We start from the raw sequence: 21,606 nt of genomic DNA, 5'->3' as shown, positions 1-21,606 counted from the left end.
TATTCAAGTCATTGGAGATGCCGAGTTTACTCTCTTGTGTTTCTAGATTTACCAGAGATGCTGGTTAGTATTCAAAAAAGCTTCAAGCAAAGGGCCAAAGAGGCTGGAGAAATTCTCAGATGAACGAGCTGCTTACTTTAGATGCTATCACAAGGTAAGGCTTGATTATATGTTTGTTTCTCAGACTTGTTTTTGCATACAATCAGCAGCAAAATCTGAAGTTGTCACATATTAATTGGCCTGATTTTTTTTAAGCAATCAAGGTTTTACTTTTTTTTTAATGATCAAGGTTCTAAACCTATTGGTATGTTCCTTCATTTGGTAAAGCAGAGGCAGACTAAGCGTTCGCTTTCCTGCTCTGTAGCAAACATCTTGCTAAGGTAATGGAAAATGACTATTTTTGGAGATGACGACCTTTCCTCTCCTCATCTTGATCATTTCTCCTTTAAAATCAGATCTGAAATACTTCAGAATGACTACTCTTCATAATTACAGTAACAAACGTGCACAGTAACATGTGAGTTCAAAAAAGCCATGTGCTTAGATGTTCCCATTTTACTTGAATTTTGCATCTGTGGGAAGACATTACACAGATACAGAAATGATGGGCAACATGCAAATCTATCTTGTGCAGACAGTGAACAGTGATGTGAAAACCTTTGCTAAATTCACTGGTATTAAAAAGAATGTAGTTTTCCCTCAAATCACTTCTCTGGAGTTCTGTGCACATTTCATATTCATCTGAGACTTTACATGTGTAATTCTTCTGGGCACAGAGATGAAAATGAGAAAGCCTTTAATTTATAATCATTGTTGGCAAAAGCTTAATATATTAGAAGATTAGGAATTATGTGCATAAATTGCTAGGAGTCAGTGAGCACAACTCAGCTTGAGGCTGATCTGCACTTATTCACTTTGACGTACGTTTAGGAGGAAATCTTGAGGGAATACTGAATCTGAACTCAAGACTTGTCTGTCTGCATGCCATGTAATTTGTAATTGATTGATCATAAAACCTGTGGCTATTTGTAGTATGTCATGCCCAGAAATACTGCATTCAAATTTTTATTAAGGAACTTTCAAAAGTAATGAGAAGTGTATTTTTTCATTTGATGTGTGAGAGGGTTGCATAGTGTGTATAAGACGATTTCCAGCTGTGTGAAACATTGCATTTATATTAGTACAGTTCTGTCAATTATTGATGCAAATCTGTATTTCCTCCGTTGTATTAATGCAATATATTAGCAGCACTCACTGGCTTGAGGTTCAGATTAGGTAATGGATATGAAATCCAAGAGGAGTCTAAATCAGACTATTTTTTTTCTTTCAAGAAGATATGTAGTGTAGGTGATTGCTTATTTGTCACACGTGTAAAGTAACAGCAGTTTCCTGCATCTGGACCAGCAGACCAAAGCACCATGAAAGTCCCATTACCTTTTAGCTTAGCCTATAGTTAAGTCAATGTTCAACTACTGCTGCTTCTATATCTGGAGTCCTCTGTTAGTTTATTTAACAGGAATAAACAATGATCAAACTCCATAGCCATTCCCTGGGAATTCATTGTTTATTTTAGTAGCTGTAACATTTGTACTTATAGCTTTCAAAATCTGAAAGTTCTGAAACGATACATAGTCGGATCTGTACTATTAATAGGTATTGTAGCAAACCCTAGTCTTGGCTGAAGGTTTGACAAACGTCAAAGCATAAGACATCTTTAAAATACCATGTTTTGCACCTAACCTCAGCCAAGTGCTTTTTATCAGAATTTAGCCCAATCTAGGGCTTGCTTTAGGATGAAGGCCACAACCTAAATGTCTTGAGGGGAAGTAAGCAGAGAAACTTCTCTGTTGGAAAAGTAAAACACACTTGAATGTATGTTGCTTGAATGCAGTGTTTGCTTCCAAGAATATTGTTTCCAGCTAGAGTGAATTAATAGATTACTTTGTAAGTTGCCTTTTTTGTGTGTGTGTGGGGGAGATGGTGTCTTGGAGTCTGAGTCTTGTGCTGAAAATACCTGAGATCATCAGTCTGAGCGTGTGTGTGTGTGTATATATATATATAATATATACACATATATTTTGTTTTGGACTTGCTGAGCTAGATTGCCAGCTTCAGTCACTCTGAGCCCTTCCCCTAAGATTCTGTCCACTTCAGGTCCTGGGTATGCAGATCTAACAGCACACAATGCTGAGGTTTCTGCCAGCCTCGTGTAGGAAATGGAGAGGTGTCTCTTCCCAGCACCGCGTCAGCCTGCGGGTGAGCTTGCTGGGAGCCCCTGGGGTGCAGGAGGACTGGCAGCGAGGTGGCTGTTCCTGTGAGCTGGTCTGGGAGCAATGCCACCAGTGTTTGCTCTCCACACTTAGTGCTCTTCTGGGCAGGCCATAAATGAAACGGCGCTAACCAAGCAGAGCTGTTCAAGTGTGATTGCTCAGGGCGGTGGGTTGGTCCTTCTGCAGAGTTGCTATTTGGCAATGGGGCTCTGCAGTGTCCCCATTTTTTTTTTTTCCACTGTGATGGAAACTGAGGATGTCTAGTTCTAGAGTCATCAGCTATAAAAGTTGACAGGTCCTGCTTATTTTTAACAAACCTTACTTGAAGTTAATGAATATTAGTATTTTCTGGCTAAAATGTGTTAACTTACGAAGAGTACACGTGGCTTAAAATGACTTTCTCTTTTTTAAAAGCTTTGTAAATGTGTGAAATTTTAAGGTGATGAAGGATGCAACTTCCAGCAGTTTTAAATATGAGGTGTTGGAAGAGGAGAACATGTCACTGCTGCTCTGTGTTGCACTGTAGTTGAACTAGGCCTTGTAAAAAGCATAGTTAGTGATTAAAAATCAAACAAAAAATTTAATATGGCAGTCTTCAATTAACATTATTTCTCACCTGTTCCTGATGTATCATATTAATGGGACTTTGGTGCTCATGACACCATCCAGGGGTCCAGAATAGTCACTGCTATTGTCTTTATGTACAGCTGGTCAGCAAGAGCAGCTGCTCTAATAGCTTGGTGGTGTGCAGAGCCTATTGGTGACTATTCTAATTCTGTCAGTTTTGGACAGAAGGCTGCTTCTCAGCCTCTCTGACAAAATTAATCCTAAAAATGAGGAGCCCAGGCAGTCCTGTTAACATGCCAGGTGTCACTGTGTCAAAAGCTGCTGCTAATGAATTTAAGGATGAATGTAATTCAGTCTGATAGATGATGGTGTAAGAGGAAAACCTTACTAACAGATTACCAGTGTTTCAGAAATACAGTCGTTAACTTCCTACTTGGGTTCTAAAGTAGTTCTCAAATGCTGTTGAAAGCAACATCAAATCTAGAAAACTGAGGAGCCCTTGCTCACCCCATCAATCTCTGGAAGGGTTTAATCCATCATCAAACTGTAAAGGGTAAAAAATGAAAAATGATGAATGCAGCTAATATTTCAATAGCACCTGCCTCTTTCACTGAAGTGTTAAATTGTTTCATTTCGTTGCTTTTTTCTGTGATGAATTAAAGTGCAAATATTACTTCAATTTATTAGTGGAAGGGGTCTGGGGCACTTGTTCTGGCACTATGGCGGTACCAGTCACTGATTCGGAGTAGGCACAGGCTGGGGTGTACATCATCTTGTCAACTTTATTGAGTCGAGATTTCTCCCTTACCCATTTGAAGCCTGGGTCACAAGCTCAGCAGTGTTTCTGTCATACCAGGGGGTCCAAGTTGTTCATATCTGGACACGTGATTTCTGTGTCCTGCTCTGTAGCCCTATGCTGGAGGCTGAATTTTGACATCCTTGCCACTCACATCTTGCTGATGTGATGCCACTTCTTCTCCCTGCCCCATGGCTGGTGCTTTCCTCAACTCACTTTATGGGGGAAAGATTTTTTTGCATTGCTATCATCATTCCTTTGCCATGCCAGTAGTCTGAGGACTCTAACCCATCTGGAGGGTTGATAACAATTAGCTACCTGGGTTTAAGAGGTACATTTTAGAACAAAAGAAATTCATTCTTCAGGTCCAGTTGGTTTGGACCTTCACCTCTTAAATTATTTTAACTTTTGCTTGTCAGGGTATATGCTTCCTTAGAAATCATACATGTACGTAAGACATCTATTTTTATGTAAAACATTCCAGTCATTATAAGTTAAGCCCATCTATATCTGGCTCTCTTATTAAATGTGATCTAAAGTATCAAGACTTTTACTTAGTTGGCAAAGTCATTATCCAGGGAACTTTGAAGCAACAAAAGAAATAATACCTTTTGTGTAATATTGACCTTTTTATACTTTCTAACGTCATTCTTTTTCTTTTTTTTTAAACATGGAAAGGTTAAAGCGTACTAAAATACAGGTCATCTGAGAACAGTCATCTGTAGCTTAGGAAGTGAACTGGAAATTTGCATACACAAAGCAAATTGCCCACTTAATTCATTTTGGACCCACAAGGGAATGAAAATAATTAGGAACTGGGCTACAAAATCTGGGCAGAGAATTGCCTTTCAGGTAATTGTCTAATTTTCATTTGGTAAATATAAACAATCATCCACAAATTACCATATGCTTTAGCAAAATAATATTGGGGATATGAAGAAATTCTTCTTTCTCCAAGTGAGTTTGGATTTTGAAATGTGTCAGAAGAATCCTTAATATTCCGATACAAAACCAACTAATTGCATACTGCTGACAGGAATACACTGATTCCTCGAGGGGGTCTAAGTTTTAATCCGATTGTATTAATCTTGCCTTGAAACAGCAGAAGCAATTTAAACAGTCGTTCTGTCTAGTTATGGAATAATCCATTTGGAAAATTGAATTGTGTAATTTGTAATTGTTTTCCAGGCTTGCTAATGCAAAACTGTACCAGTAGCAAATTAAACGTTTAAAGTATGACCACTCTACTTATAACTGGCTGTTAAACATTTGTTTTAATGAATGCTATCACTTACTACGAACGAAATGTCTGGTTTGAGGCTTTAAAAGAATTAAAGCAACTTGTCAGGGTATTTTGGTATCTTCACTGTAATGCCATGCAGCAAGGCTCAGCACAGGTCTGGGGGGCAGGTATGTGTCAGAGGGGAGGACGAGGACAGAAAGCTGGTCACCAGCAGCCGTGGGTATTGTGTACAGCTCCTCTGCTCTGCTGAGGTAAGGAGCAGCTTCTGAGAGCGGTGGTAAAAACTGAATCCCTAGAGCTGGGAGTTGTTTCTGGCTTCAATTTCTTCAAAAAGGCAGCGTTGGAATACAGTGGGGTATGGCGGGGTGTGTGCAATCCTGTACCTGAACAAGTGAAAACTAGCAGCTTTTCTAAACTAGAGATTTTCCCACTGAATAAAGGGAGATACGGGCATGGCTGTAGATTTTATATGTATATATAATCTCTCTATAAAATTTTAGTATGTTATGTATATGTAGTAAGTTAGATGTGCACAGGCCAATCTTGCGTCATAAACAGGGCTGGGCTGGAATTAGTGCAGCAGCATTTACCACTAAATATTCCCTGGGGTGTCCCAGGAAGCATTCTGTCTGCAGCCCTCACTGAGTGAGTTTCCAGCAAGCTGAGACAGAAGCATAAAGTCCTTAATTAAGATTAAAACATGAGATACTTGCAAACCATTGAATGTGGCAGTTGTGTAGGCAATAAATATGATCCCTTGTGTTCTGTTCTGAAAGGCTACCCATATTTGAGAATTATGTCCTAATTCAAACAGTCATTTGAATTCACAGTGCTGCTAAGATCCTGTTTAGTCAACTGTGTGTCTGGCATGTTTTAGAAGGGAACAGAAGAATTTTTACTTGAGTGTATCTGGTCAGGGTGAAGCTCTGTCTGTTTGTACTGTTGGTTGAGAAATGAATGATTAATCCCTGAGCCTGATTCAGGACTCTTACCACACAGCTCTGCAAGTATTTTAGTTTTTAATCTGATCAAATGTACTTCAGTTATGTGGAATTTCATCTTAATGTAAAAGAGTCCTGAAAGTAAAGAGGAAGGTAGAAGTATGGAAGGGAAGGTACTCTACTTACTAATCTCGGACAAATAAAACAAACATGTATTTAACTATGAAAACATTCTTTTGCAAGAGTCTAGCAGGAGGAGAGTTATTTCAAAAATGCAAAAAAATAAAACTTCAGCCTCGAATACTTGCAGGTGTTTGGTGTCTGTTTCTGACTCCTTTCCAAAAGCTCAGCGGAGGGGACGTTAGCAGCCTGCCACTTAGTGTGAATTTGGTGTATATGTGCCAGACAATTTGAACCATCTGTTGCATAAGTGTGAGCAACAGGGAAGCTATTTAGGCACCTGGGATAATGATGGCATTTTGCAGCACCTTGCTGGGTGACGCAGCAGGTCAAATAACAAGCGATCTTTAGACAAGCTCTCCCTCAGGAGCACAGGTGCACTGTTGAGCCTTGGCAGCAGGAACAGCTTCTTGGCTGAAGATGGGTCTTGCAAGAAGGGGCTGGTACTGTTTCAGAGTACCTCTGAAAGGTGAAGACAACTCCAGCAGCTCAGCCCCCAAAAGGAGGAGAGAGCAGCTGCTTACTGACTGTTTTTGCCAGCCATAAAAATCAGGTGCCACGGGGTTGTATCCAGGACCTAAAGCATGCATGAGCCAAAACACTGAATTTGTCTGGATGCTATCACTTGTGCCATAGCCTTCAGAAAGGTTCCTAGAGATCCACGTTTGGTCCATCTGCTCTTCTTTGTGCGTGCTAAATCATGTACTGCAGAAAACCTTGGTCTGAAACCAGCCGAGAAGAGACAAAACTATGTGCATGTCACTGTAGATATTTGGAGGTGGGCAGAGGTCAGACTTGAGGCCTGCCTGTCCCTCACGATTGAGAGAGATGTTTTGGTCTCAGCCCATGAAGTTCTACAGAAACAAATGCCATCACGAGGTTTTCAGATGTATGTGAAGACTTGCAGATCATGTGGTGTGAAATGCCATTATGCAAGAGCTCTGAAGCAGTCAGTGCAGCACAAAATAATCCCCAGGCTGCCGATTGTTGTAGCTAGCAGTTCTCCAAATATAAATACCCTTTCTCCCAGTTCATGGCTAAAACATGAGTTACAAATGGTTTGATGATAAGTGAAATTAATGACACAACGCTATTGGTTTCAGTACATCTTCAGGATATCACTCAAGGGATGCAATCACCTGCAATTTTATTTGAATAGGCTGTGAGCCAGAGCTCTCAGGAGGAATGTGTTTGTGGTACATGGCAGCAGTGCTTTTCAGTACAGTCACTCTGCGTTCACACAGTACATGAGGTGATTCCTGGAGGCACTGACTTACCACACCTGTCTGTAGTGTGTGGACTTACACTGGGTTGGTCTCCTTTGCCTCTTCACTTATCCCAGCGCATAGCACTTAGAGGTAGGGACAAAGTGATGAGGAAAACCGTTGAGTTAGAGCCTTGAAACAATATAAACAAATTCCATATATAATTTAGCTGTTTTTCAGGGTATGGCTTCAGTCCTGTCTCTGCAGCCCTTCTTCCTTCCCCACATGCCCACCCTGCAGGCCAGGGACAAGCCCCTCAGTCTGAGCTGGGCCCGCGCAGACACCACAGTCGGTGGCACGCTTGCGGGCTCTCTGTTTTCATCCTCCGCCTCATGTTAACGCAGGGACAGTTTTCCCTTAGAAAGATGAATAAACTGCTGGTTGATACCTCAGAAAAGCAAAAATAGACCTCTGTGAATACTGTGAAGGCAATGTATAAGGGATAAGTAATGTCTCCAGTAATCTGCATTGTCTGCCTCATAACACAGTGTGGTTAGAGGGAGTGAAGAGCAAGTAGGAGAAGGCGTAATCAAATGAATATAAATTTTTGTGTTCAGAAGGATGAACTTTGGGATTTCAAGCATGAGCTGCGTCTTGGAAAATCTCTATTGGAATATATTACTCTGCCTTTGAGATTACTGTAGGAAAGTACTTCTTTGTAACTACCTGGCCTGTCAGGGGATTTTATAAGAAGGATAAAAATATTGCTATTCTCAGCTCCAAAACAATGAGGCCATTATATTCACAATTCTATATTTAGTCATTTCTAAAGGAGAATCCAGTTGGGTGTTATGCTGTCTTCTGGTCAAGACATCTGCCCTCGTGCTTCTATTCACCCTGAGTTATGGATAACTCCTTAGTGGTCCCTTGAAGTGATTGTAGCATAAATTGACTGTCCTCACGCAGGGAGAGGAGAAATGTCTGCTGTTGTGGGCTGTGGGATGAAGGAGGAGCTTCTGTGTAATGTGGTGAGATTTTCTTGACTGGGAGAACTAAAGCAAAAGAAAATTTGTGGTTGCTAGATATGGCTGTGGCTTCTGTTCTACTCCATGTGCTGAGTGCATCTTATTGGAATGGCCAAATTGGAATGACCAGCAGCTGCTGATGTGAAGCCATAGACCAGAGGGCAGGTGCAGGTATATGAGATATTGGCAGGAGAATATCTCAGTCCCGGTGGCTGGGTTCAGAGATGTTGTAGCCCAGGAGCTGCTGCATAAATACGTCACAGACATATAAGCAAAGGTTTACAAGGCCAGGAGTCTTTGGGTATGTAGGGGTGAGCTGGAGATTGGGGTGGAGCCCTAGTAAAAGAAGATGGGGTCAGAAGTGACTCTCCTTTAGTGTCTACTGACAGCAAATGCTCTAATCTTGTCCTTCTTGCATTCCCAGTAGTGTTTTGAACTGTTCCCATCTGGCCCAGAGGTGCATGACTCAGGCTGAAGACAGGGTCATTAGTGATACTGTTTGGTTGGTTTGTTTGTTTTTCCTTTCCCAGCACTGTGCAAGAGCCAGCAGCATCCTACACAGCCCAGTGTGCTTTGCCTCCCTTGCCAGGCTGCCTGGGGCTGAGGGGCAACATGCCCTGCGTAGCCCTAGGGGCTGATGGGGAGCATGGGCAGTAGGAAACCAGCTGGTCCCTCTGAGCCTCCTAGCTGCCCGGAGGACTTCTGTCTCCTGAGCCAGCAAGGCAAGGCAGTTTTCTGTTTCCCCTCTGGTATAAACCTTTCATCTCACTGAGCCCTGTCGCTGCATCCTCAGGATTCATCACACTAGAGACAATTACTGTGGTACCCAGCAGTAGGAGTGTTAGGCAACTGATTTTTAAGAAATGAGCTTTCAATTAGGACAAATCCTAGGTAATTAAATGATTTGTTGCCAAAATGTATGGCCAAATGCTGCTTCTGCTAACTTTTGTATTCATAGGTACTGTGTCACTGGTACCAATTTCATTAGTGTGTCCACTTGCAGAAAATGTAAATGTGCTCAGTATAAATGTCAGAGTAGTTACTATCCTGAATGAAAAAGACATTTTTTTTTCCTCTTCTATTTGCATATTTTCTTGGCAAATGGGAAGGACGTGAGAGCTGAACCTGGCAGCTGGCAATTTGTGCTTGACCTGTCATGTGCCTGAGTATGATAGGAATAAGCTATGACAGATTTGTCATATTTAGCAATGAGTTTGTCAGTGTCTTGTTAGCACTGGGGGATGTGCTTCCATCATAGGATTCCTGGAAGAGTAAAAAAATCCTCATGCGAAATTAAGTACAATCAAGAAGTTTCAGTTTTGACACTTCTCAAAATTTTGAACTTCTCAAAATTTTGAGCCCGGAGGCTAGAAAAACCTGAGTTCTAAATTTGGCAGCTATGGAGAAGGTTGGTGTGTTCCCTACAGAATGTTTCTTTCATTTGTTATTCCTTTTGCTACTGCACACAGAGTGAATTTGGGGACATTGGGTCTGTTGCTTATTTTTATTTGGTTGCTCACTGACTGCCGTCCCTTCCATACACAGATTACCTTTTCAGGGTCTTGCTTGAAACTGTGATTTTTGACTGTCTGTACTCCTGTGCTGGAAGGAAAAAGCAATAAATGGACTCTAAGGAGAAAGGGACTTTTAGGATGAAGGGTCAGAGAGATGCAATGAGTGTGCTGGTTAACCCAACGTCCTTTAGAGAAACAGTCTCTTTTGCTGGACCCTACGACACTGATATCTCTTTGCAGTTCCTGAATCTTCCGGCTAAGACAGTTGCTGCATTTCTTTGTTTAGAGATGATGCCGTTTGATAGACCATTCCGCAGGACTACTGAGACAAAAGTAATGAAGTTGTTAAGTTGCAGGTTACAGCTTTGGGAATGTTTTTGTTAAATTCCTACTCCCTTCAGTCCTTACCATTTAAAAGAATCAGTGAAACATTTTCTAATAATGAATATTTAAATATAGCTTCCCCATTCCGTGTTGGAGTATTAGCCTTCGTATTATAAAGAATTTAAATAATGAAGAATTTATCCTCAGTCAAATTTAGGAATGTTATTTATGGGGGTGAGCGTGAAAACTGAATGTCAGAGAAATGTGAAGGAACTATAGTAGGTATTCATTAAAGCTGCATACTATATATATATATATATATATATATGCACTCATTTTTCTTGGAGTGAAAGATATTTTTCCAATCAGTTTTTGGCAACCAATTAACAGAAATCTGTGTCGACAAGTCTGTGAATTTATTTTGTGAATCTTTAAAGCTAAAAAGCTTTCTAATTACTAGAACATTTTTTTAGTGGACCATTCTAACAAATCATCAGCTTTCCATCAAAAATAGTTTAGACAACAGCTTTTCACCAGTTTTGTCCTCCAGGATGAAAGCTGTTCTGGAACTGGATTTGCTCCTCCAAATGGGTGAATCTGTTAGATTTTTGTCTTGAGCTCTTTTTGCTTTTGTTACAATCGATTGATCTTTCTCATGTCTTACAACTGTTTCTCAAACTGGAGTGAACTTTGATTCTACCTGCCTCTTGGCTTAAATTATGTTTAGACTGGATTGCACCAAAGTTTACATGCAGGTGGGGAGGGACTGGAGAACATGGCTGCTTCACTATCCAGGGTCTTCAAGTTGATTGCCTAAGGTGATTCGTATCAAGGATACGTTTCCTTAAGAGCAATCGTAGGCATGTTCATGCTCTCCGTCTCTTTCTCCATCCTGTGCAACTTGGTTTAGTTCTTTATTTCAGCTTCTCCAGTCAATAATGGATATATATATATTTTAAAGTCCCAATTAAATGTCCAAATTGTGTTTATTTTCAGGTCACAGAGCTCAATAATGTGAAGAATATTTCACGAATGCCAAAAAGCACAAAAAAGCATGCTGTCGGGATTTATTTTAATGATGACACCTCCAAAACCTTTGCTTGTGAGTCAGGTGGGTAAAACGGCAATGCACATGAGAAAAGATAAGAGCATTAATTGTGAAATCATAAATGTATTATACCTACACACAGATTTTCTGGGCATTTATACAGAACTTGAGGCAGATGAGTGGTGCAAGGTACTGCAGATGGAGTGTCTTGGAACACGGATTAATGACATTAGCCTTGGAGAGCCTGACTTGTTGGCATCAGGAGTGGAGAGGGAGCAGAGTGGTAGGTACATAAAATATAAAATATTGACCTTTTAAATTTTTAATTGCATTATTTTAGTCATTTGGATTGTGCATATGAACATCCAAAATAAATTGGTACCAAAAATTGTTTTTCCAAACTATTCCTTTTTATTTATTTATTTTTTTTATTACCGCCAAAGATAATGAGCATGGTAATTAAGTGCTGTGATTGAGGGTTTTAGAATTATTTTGGAATAACACTTTTATTTCTGAGACAAGTTAGCTGATTTTGGATATGGAGACTGTATTTTTGTTGTGTTTCCTTATATCATGTCTGTACAACACTTTCAGAGGCCATTTATCAACATTGTAAAGCGAATAATAAATAATAATAATAATTGCATGCAGAAGCTGAGCCCATGGCTACTTCACTTTCCTATGCAAATTAACTAATTATACGCACAAAAGCATTTGCAATGTATTTATTCATGCACACAGTTATATTGTTTGCAAATATCAAGATTATGTTGGTGCAGTTCTCTTTTGTATCTCAACGCATGCCCAAATGTTTGATGCCCTTGAAGTGTAGCATTCTAACTGCTCCAAACATAGAGTTTATCGAGTTATTGGAAGGAATTGAGTCTTTGTTTTTGAATTAATTGTTCAAAGTGGAAATAAAATCTTGTAATAGAGGAGGAAAGTAGGAAATTCCTTTAATGACTTGTACAGTTAATGGGCAGGGATTTTAGACTAACCTTTTGTTTTTCTCCCAGAGAGATTCAATGTGTATTTGATGCCATCCCCTAATTTAGATGTGCATGGGGAATGTACCTTGCAGATAACATTTGAGAATATCTGTCTTTGGGACATCCAGAATCCCAGACTAAAACTCATCTCTTGGCCATTAAGTGCCCTCCGACGCTACGGGCGGGACCCATCTTGGTTCACGTTTGAAGCAGGGAGGTAGGTGTGTGTTTGCTGTAGTGTGTTCCTTTCCTTGCTGGTGCTCTGGACCGCTTCCGAAGGCTGTCAAAGGATGTGAGAGCTTATCTTCAGACAGAAGCTGGTTGTGTACCCTCTGTTAAAATAAAGGATTTAATACTAATATTTAAAATAAATAAAAATAATTCTTAAATCCAGGTTGCATCTTGAATGGAAGAAATGGCTCAACACAGGTGCCTGAGGATGGGGTGGGAGAGCTGTGCTATCCCAGGGGATGCCAGGTGGAGGTTGACAGCACTGTGTATTATGTATAGGCTTCTTCTTAAATCAAGTTGTATATGAGACAGTGGATTGGATAGACAGGTTTGTAAAGAAAAGGTGAACATCATTCCAGAATTTGTACAACATGGGCCTTTGGGCATGGAGTTAGGGTTTTAAGCAGTTCTGTGCAAAGAGAATCGTTTGAAGTGTAGAGCAGTGTTTCCAAGTTGTTTCCCAGAAGCAAAATAAAGTAATGGAGAAGGGATTCCTGTTTTCTATCTATTTGACAAATGGGTTTATAAGAAATTTGAATGCAGTTCCTTGTTTTAGAGATGTTGTTCTCTGTCGCTTCTTGCAGCTTAGGTTTAATGAGCTGAAGTCTTTGTGTGGCTGAAGTCGGAGCATTGGTTCATTGAACTAAACTACCAAATTCTTTCTAAGGGTTATGGTTGCATTATTTTAAGTAAGCAAATTAAAGAATTGCAATAGCAAAAGAGAATCTCATCATATAATTAACTTATCTGGAGAGAGAAAAGGCATTTAAATGCCTATACTCTGTATTGCTGCAGAACTTTGCTCTTTCAGGAAAAATGATATGATTTTTTGATTCACTGATTATGCATTAGTCATTGCAAGACAATGCAATTGGGATGCTAAGGATAATGTATCTGGGGTTTCAAGTGGAAGACAAAACTGCAAAACTCATTACAGGCAACATTAAAAGTCTGAAAGGGAAAGAAGGCAAATTAATCCCACCTTTTAGTCTAAAATTTATGAACCTGTGTGTTGTGCATGAGCTCTCTAGAGTTAGTTAAGCACTTTTGAGAATTTAGTGATACTCACCTGAGTCTGTGTTTGAGAAGAGTAATACCAGTATAAATTAAAATAGTGAGGTTGGACTAGGGCTGTTAAAGCCCATATAGATAACTTTGTTCCATATTTCAACAACCTTTTGCTTTCCTATTGCTTGTGCAATATTGCTTCTAGAGCAGCAAGGTAAAGTTAAGTGTTACAGATCACCGTGAACAAGCGAAAATCTCACATTTGGATCCCGTCTGTTCTTGCTTTGGCAGAATGTGTGACACAGGAGAAGGACTATTCATCTTTCAGACACGAGATGGGGAAGCAATCTACCAGAAGGTTCACTCGGCTGCTCTGGCCATAGCAGAACAACATGAGCGCCTGTTACAGAGTGTGAAAAATTCAATGGTACGGCTACTCACCATGCTTGTCATTCTGCACTGGGCACCAGTGAATGGTGTTTCTTCACTGTGACTTTGTCTTTTGATTCACAGATAGTAAGCAGTCTGATTATTGTTCTTACTAAATTCTGCTTTGTTATTATGTTTAGGCCAGTATATATAACTGGGATTGCTTTTCAAGAATCTGAACAATAGGGGAGCTTATAGTCCATGATTTTTGTGTTTGGAAAACTGTAAATAAGTGTGACTTAGTTCAGAGACGATAAGCTCCTGTCAGCATAGTCGGCATTCTTGTTATATTCTTTTAATTAATCACCATCATGAGTTTGTTGTTTGGAAACATTTCTCATCAATCTATTTGCAAAATGTTATGGCTCATGCTCAGTTTTTCATTTGTTAATTGATGCCTACACTTGAAGGATGATTTGGAAAGAGTCATATGGTTCAGATTAAACTGTGGGGGAGGACTAGATGTGTTTGTCTGATCCCTCAGTGGATGTCTGTTTTCTGCAAGTGCTTTTTGTGTCTAAAACTCATTTTATGACACTCATTACTGCTAGGAGATGTAGGAGTATAAGATGCAAACTAACATACGGACTGAGAACTGAGATAGTGTGGGATCTCCAAAAACATTCCATTGAAGAACGGCAGTTTTATGGCACTTGCACCTAACATGTTTCCAGATATCACCATTTCATTTATTTGTTTTCTCATGAAACCTGTAGAATGAAAAGGATCTTCTGTAAATGACATATCAAAATTGGTCTCTGCGTGCCAGGGTTCACAGGTTGACTCTGACAGCAAAACTAGTATCCTGAAGATAACAGACTTTCTGGAATGTATAAAATTCCCAGAATGGAAAACTGTGGAACAGCCTGGCCACAAACATCATCTCTATTCCATGCAGTAGTAATTGATTTGTGTAATCTGCAATAAGAATTGTCTTTCCATTTTTATGAACAAAAACACATGCACATCCATGTCTAATCCTTTTACTAATTCTACTAAAATCTTGGTTTCAGGGGTAAGTTGTAATGATGAGTTATCTCAGTATTAACCAGATGACTCAGTGGAGATAAAACAGAAAATGTCATTACTACTTGTGTAAGTCTTAAGTTTTTCAACCCTTCCAGGCTTACTAGGAAGAAGCTTGACACATTGCTTTCTTTCAGTTAAAAATGTTAAAGCTAGCAGGTGATCTACAGCCAGCATTGCTGGTATTTTTCTCTTTCCCAGTAAAGTATCATCTAACACCATTTTTGCTATCTTGGACGTCTTGTAATTTAGTAGCTGAATCTAATTGTTTCAGACAAGTCCATATGCCCCTGAATATGAGTTTCCCAAGTCTGTCATAGAAGTGTCTGATTCCAAAATACTCAGGAAGACTTAGTCCCTTCTCTGGGTTTTAAGGATACGCAGATTTAGGGCTTTAGATAGAGGATCATTACCTCAGTGTACAAATCAGGTAGCTTCTTTTGCAAATTACAAAATACTTTGTAAAGGTCATCTTCATCATTCAAATTGATTTATTTCCCCTGTATTTTAATTTCTGTTTGAAGACATCAACAAGGAGTTTATTTTAGATACTTGCACTTCATGCTCGGCTGTCTGAGCTGTCTTACATTGTTTTTATCTCTAAGAATTATTAACCCTGTGTGAAATTTTGTATTAGTGAAGCTTGAGCTGCTATTTACTGAAAGGGTAAATAAAAGTAAAAGGTAGGAGACTGTGGTGGTGAGAAATTGTCTTCACTGAGCATCTTGTTTTCTCCTGAAATCCTGGCCTCTGCTACCACTGATGTGATCATCTGAGATGGAGGCAAAGATGGTATTAAGCTACCTGAGGGCTCCTGGAGCCTGTGCAAGAAATGGGAGTTGAATGTCCCATGCTGATAGAGCAAATAAAGCTGCCAAGTACTGTTGAGAGCGTGGGCTATAATATGTCTGTCACCTCCCTAGCAGTCACTTGCTTTATAGTTCAGTTTGTGACTATAACTGACTCTGACTGCTGAAACGCACGTGGAAAATTGATGTGATAGGGGTTCCTCAGCTGAGAGCCTCAGCCTGACACTTTCTATTCATGTGCTGTGGCTTTCTGGTGAGGTCGGAGCATATGCTGACTGGAGTCTGACACACATTCACAAGTGGGTTTTATTTATTTTCCTTTTCAGTGAATTCAGAGATCTCCCTTTTCTCTTTCAAAGGCAAAAAAGAGCTGGCTCTGCTTAGCGATGCATGAAGCCGTTCTGGTCAGTGGTAACTCACCTCGCCCAACTGTTCCTTCCCCTTCGCTCTTGCACTGCCAGACAATGAAATGAAAATATCTATTCAAATTGTAGACATATTGTCGTGAATATTTGGTTGCCATGAAAACTGACAGGAGTAGTGCTGTTACTTGACTGCTGTCATCTCTGCCTCGTCGCGGTTTAGGTTGCTTTAGAAAAAGATGTTACAGCCTGACATCTTGCTAAGAAGTAATAACAGTGAACTTCTCCGTTTTGGCAGCTAAAGCTCAGTGCTTCAAAGATATTATCAGCCAGTTTACCGGCAGCTTTGGCTGACTCTTCTTCCCCTCTCCACAACCAAGGAGTGCACTTTGTGCTAGATCCATCTGATGTACGAGTGTGTCAGTCTTGGCTAGGGTCTGCTATCCTCCCTGACCGTTTCCAGAGAGATTGATAATTAGGAGTGGAAAAGGTGGTCATTAACTTCTGGAGTGAGAGGATACTGAGTAATAGTGTAAGATAGTAAAAGAAAGCTACTCAAAACAACAGCAATGTGTTAGTGCCCTTTAATTTCTGAAACTGTTTATTTTTATTAATGTTGAGTATTAGTAGTTCTAATAAATTTACTTCACTAGGAAGGAAATCCCCTCAAAAACATAGCGACCCTCCCCAGGTGGGTGTCCCAAGATGAAGGTTTACATAGTGCAAATTGTTTAAAAACGACACGCTCTGCAAAATCTTTGAGAATTGTGTATTCCATCTTGAGAGAAAAAAAATCTTTTTTTTCCTTTTATTCCTTTTTTTTTTTTCTTTTAAAGAAAAGTGTGTGTCTCATGCTAGTTTTGCTGCTTGCTAAAGCAGGACCCCAAAAAGAAGATACTTACTCTTCCCTCCCTGGGACTTGCGTGGGACTTGTGGGAACCAACTGCACCACGCACCTGACCCAGCCCCAGCGAGCTGCCTTAGTGTAGCTCAGCACACCTCTCACTCAGGTGCCAAGAAGTGACAAGAGGTGGCACCGCAGTTCCACGGCTGTTCCCAGCTCTGGTTGCTGCTGCTTGGGAGTGCAGCTTCTCCATCCCCTTTCTCCATGGATCGCTCGTAGCCAGCAGAGCTGTGAGGTGGCTTTGTGTTGGCCCTCACCGCTTCTTGCCTCTTTGCTTCTCCTTTGGTTGAAGCGTGACTTAGCATAATTTGATCCTTGACATGTGTGGATGGAGCTGTGTCTGAACTGCTTTGGAGATCCTGATATCCTTTCAGCACCATCTCCTGGGAGGAAGAGGGTGAGAGGCTATGGATTAGGTGCCCTCCAGTTAACAAATTATTTGTTATATTAATGATACGTGGTGTTACATGTCTCATTTGGTCCTCTGCTTGCAGCCAATGCTCGTGCGTGTTCCAGCATACCAATTCTGGCAGGTTTTGACCAGCTTACGGTGCTGGGTGCTTCCAAGGAATAAAGCCAGGTCATTATCAAGCTATTCCTACTTCTTCGGTTGCCACAGAGATACAGTAGGTTAATTGTGAGAATGAAATCAATCATCATTTAAGCTGCTTTAGCTCACAGTCCGAGGTGTTTTGATGAAGTGCTGTGTATTCAGGACATAGCATACTAATTCTTTTTTCCAGCTGCAGTTTTTTAATTTTTTCCCCATGCTGATTGAGTTCAGGAGGGGCACCTTTTCTGGACCTTTTCTGTGTCTTTTATCTTCTTTCTCTAGCTGCGTCTCCTTTTTCTCTGAAGATATCCTTTTGGTTTTTTGCTCTCCTACTGAGAGCAGACCTGTTGCTCAACTCACCAGTAGGTGGAACCACCCAAGAAGCATCTCCAATTAGGAAATGCCATCCTCACAGTGCTCTGCTGGTTCTGCTCCAGTAGGAGGTTGTTGTTGTTTGTTTCCGTGGTGCTGCTGTGCGTGGTGACACCGCAGACGGTGCTGGGCCTTCAGTGAAGGAGCTGTGATAAATACACTGCGTGGTGTAGGTGGAAACTTGCATTGTGCAGGGACTCGCACCCTACTGACTTGGGGGTGGGTGTTTTAAGAGCAAAGGTTGGTCTGGGTTTGCTTTTGTTTTCATGTATTTTACCTTGATATCACAGGTACAGCATCCACAATACAGAGAGGAGGTTGAGGGTTGCTGGCACCTCTGAGGAACTTCAAAATGGCTCTCTTCAATGATATCTTTCATCTGCCTCCTCTCTGTGCTTGCTTCACTTGTTTGTTTTTGCTCCAAAATATGCTGAAATTCTTGTAAGAGGTTCTTTCACCTCAGGTCTTGTGAAACTAAAATGTAAAAGCTTGCTCTTTTTGTAAACAGCATCTTTATAAATTAGACAAAAACAAGTATAGATTTGGTATATTTGAACTAATGTTTGCTAGAGCTTTGGAAAGAGAATTTTAGCTGTACTGTGAAGCTTACGATAAAATCCAAATATTTCTGTCAGCTTGCATATGTGTGTTAATGAATTCACATGAAACATGACAGGTTCTTGGTGTGCTGAGGTTGTACTTAGCTTTGGGAAGTTGGGAAGTAGTTGGGAGACTCTCTGATGGCTTTGTTGCTGAAGGGGGAGTACTTTCCTATCTTCCACTGACTCCCAGTTTCTGTTTCAGCTGCTTGAGTTAAAACTCCCCTCAGGGGAAGCAGTGCTAGCGCAGGACCAGGGGAGCACAAAGGTGAGCTTTGGTGTGCGACAGTAGCGTGGCCTCCTAACCCGAGTGCTGTGTGTCTGTGGAGACTAACCCGGGTTAGCCACTGCTGCTCACGTAGGGCGGGCCGATGGACAGAGGGAGAGGCTGTGTTGACAATATCATTAGACATCTTTGCAGACTGTGGCTATGCCTTTTCTCTGAGGATGTGTGTTAAGCACAACTGTCACCTTCACATCAGTTTACTGCTTTGCAGCTTCAGATGAAGATGAGCGAGCGAGCCGTGTCCCTCAGCACCATGGTGCCCTTGCCCCGCAGTGCCTACTGGCAGCACATCACGCGACAGCACAGCACTGGCCAGCTCTACGGCCTGCAAGGTAAGGGGCTGGGATTGGAGGGCGTCAAGGCACAAGTCGGACAACAGCACTGTTGTTTTATGAGCTTTTTTCAGATAACTAAGGAAACATTACCATTGCGGGGTGGCCAGCGAGGGGCACACAGGCAGTTATGCAGAAAAGCCAGCAGGAAACAGACCGAACGCTTAATAGAGTTGGGAGAGGCACCACACTGTGGAAACCTTTTGGAGTTTTTTTTTTTTTTTGCTTCTTTTTTTAGCCCCTCAGACGTTGGGAGTTTCTAAAGGAATAATGAATCTTAGATATTTACTCTTTTAAATAAAGCTAGAGACTATAAAGGTCAGAAGAACCTCCAGAACACAAAATATAAGAAATTGTGATTAAAAATGGCAGGCTCTGTCACCCCTGACGTATGTGGCCATATTCCGTTTGTATCTGATTTTTCAGCAAATCTGAAAAGTAAAAGCCAACCATATTTTTTTTTCCTTTTCCTATTTTGAACACTAGAGGGGGCAGGCAGCACATAAAAAGCCTCAGCCAAACACCTTACACGTTTCAGCTGGAGGAACGAATAATAAAAGCAGCGCTTATATGCCTGTTCAAATTTGTTCAATAAATTAGGGCATGGGAAGATGACCTGCTGGTGGCAGCCTGTGACACACAAGAAGAAAACTGCTTAGAGCACTCTGACACAATCAGGGGATTGGTCTTACTGTGCCTTACTGTAGAGTCCTTTATTAATACAATAATTCAGCATGGTGTTGACACAGGATAAATAGATTGTGTGGGTACAAACCACTTGTTTTGTATTTAGAAAAATAACTTGCTTGTTAAACTGAAAAAGGGATCCATGGGGATTCTAGTCATGAGAATGTGGTAAAAGTCTTTGAAAAATCCTGGCCCTGGGAGGTGGGTGGGCGGGAAGCCATGCAGACTTTATTGTAATTAGAAAAGACACTGAAGTCATTGTCTTATTCAGCAGTCACGGTGACTATTTCAGTGGGACCCTTAACATCTCTAATTAGATTAGGTTGCCAAAATTTTGAAATGCTTCAATTATCAGAGAAAAAAATCTTGAATATAAAATAATTGTTATACTGAGTTACATAATTTTTGAAATATTTCAATCCCTGAATGGTAGAGACACATGAAATTTTGTAAGCAGAAACTTTATTCTACCTAAGTTGGAACTGATAATTTTTGAATTAGCTTTTTTTCCCTTTTCTGTTGTACAGAGAAAAAACAAAACAAAACAAAAAGAGACAACTGTTGCTAAATAAAGTATGCTTTTCATTCAACATGCAGTCAGAACTTGTAAAATAAAAAAAAAATAAATGTTTTGTACATCTTTAAGTTCTGAAGCGGGGAAAGCAGGGATAGGTATAATTAAAAAGCTGTAATTTGTACTTCACATAGTCCTGTATAAAATGGTGAGTATGATACCTATGCCTTACTGAGCGTTGTTCTGTTTTTTGCATCTCACTTGGACAAGATGTTTCTAGCCCAGTGAAGCTTCATCGGACGGACACTTTTCCAACGTACAGATCAGACCATCGATAAAGGACTGTAAAAATTTTACAAACTTTGTCTTCTGACAAACTGCCCCAATGGATGACGCAGATGACAAGCAAGGATAGAAATGCTGAAAAGTTCAAGTTGGATGAAAAATTCTTGCAGTACAAATTTTTTTTTTCAAACTTTGTCAAAAGTTAAAATGATTCTGTAGATACTGAGGAGGGAAACACAACCATCAGGCCCTCCAGTGTTTCTTTTGTATCTTACAGCTGGACAGAGAAGTCACTCCCTAAATATTTCCAAATGTTTTTTGTATAAGTATGTTGTAAATATGAGACTCTCCTGTTGTGGTGTGGTTCCATTTTGTCTGTTACGGCTGTTGGTTCCCTGATGTCAGCTGTCATCTTTGTCTGTTGTAATGCTTATCTTCAGTTATTAACATTACAGTTCAGCATAACCCCTGACCTTTGAAATAGTGGCCAGTTTTAAGCAGCTATTGGATACATTTTTTTTTCCTGTTTGAAGCCTGATGGAGACTTGATTGATTTCTTTTGAAAGCACACACTCTATCTTCTATTTCCTGTATTTATTTCCATCTCTGTAAATGTTTAAAATAAAAATAATTCCCACTTAATCTGTGGTACAGCACTTTTTGTCATTGTCAGCCTCATGAACAGGGCTACTGTGCAGTCACTGGGGCACTAGGAGGGAGGATGAAGTGGGGCAGGGGGTTGCTTTGGGTTCCTCTCCTATCTGAGGCAACACCATCACTTGTCGGGGGGCTGGTGAAATAGAGCAGTGATTCAACAAGAATCTCACAATGCCACAAATCGCTTTGTGGCAGAAAACAGATTCTTCTGTTTTGTGACAGCTTCTATGTTAGGTACTACTTTCATAGATTGGCACCAGTATCTTCGTTTAACAGGAAAAATATGTTCAAAAATAGCTTAGTTGACTGCTGGATGCTGTGCAAAACGGTCAGAAACATGTAACAGCTGTAGATAAAAAGCTCTGATTACCCTGAATACAAGTGAAATACTGCATTCAACTGAGCATAGTTAAATCATTTTGTTAAAAGGCTTTTGAGTTAAGAATGCCT

The 21,606-nt window shown here is 40.4% G+C and overlaps 1 protein-coding gene across 11 annotated transcripts in view; it reads left to right on the top strand.

Annotated features, from left to right (window-relative positions):
• The window catches only part of DOK5 (docking protein 5), a 42,555-nt gene extending 21,414 nt beyond the window's left edge, over nt 1–21,141 (top strand). The window contains exons 3-10 of one of the 11 annotated variants that reach the window (XM_083801450.1): nt 47–154; nt 11,062–11,167; nt 11,256–11,396; nt 12,130–12,319; nt 13,633–13,768; nt 18,601–18,663; nt 18,893–19,013; nt 20,485–21,141. In XM_083801450.1, the coding sequence (XP_083657576.1) occupies nt 47–154; nt 11,062–11,167; nt 11,256–11,396; nt 12,130–12,319; nt 13,633–13,768; nt 18,601–18,663; nt 18,893–19,013; nt 20,485–20,552 (933 nt within the window). In that variant the 3' untranslated portion in view covers nt 20,553–21,141. Of the gene's footprint in view, nt 1–46; nt 155–11,061; nt 11,177–11,255; nt 11,397–12,129; nt 12,320–13,632; nt 13,769–18,600; nt 18,664–18,892; nt 19,014–20,484 lie in introns of all 11 variants that reach the window. The other 10 variants (XM_083801453.1, XM_083801451.1, XM_083801452.1 and 7 more) reach the window with 10 other exon arrangements.
• The last annotated feature ends 465 nt before the right edge of the window (nt 21,142–21,606 follow it).

This window comes from Anser anser (genome assembly GCF_964211835.1).
Source record: "Anser anser genome assembly, chromosome: 16".
Lineage (NCBI taxonomy): Eukaryota > Metazoa > Chordata > Aves > Anseriformes > Anatidae > Anser > Anser anser.
This window is presented reverse-complemented; position numbering and strand designations above follow the sequence as displayed.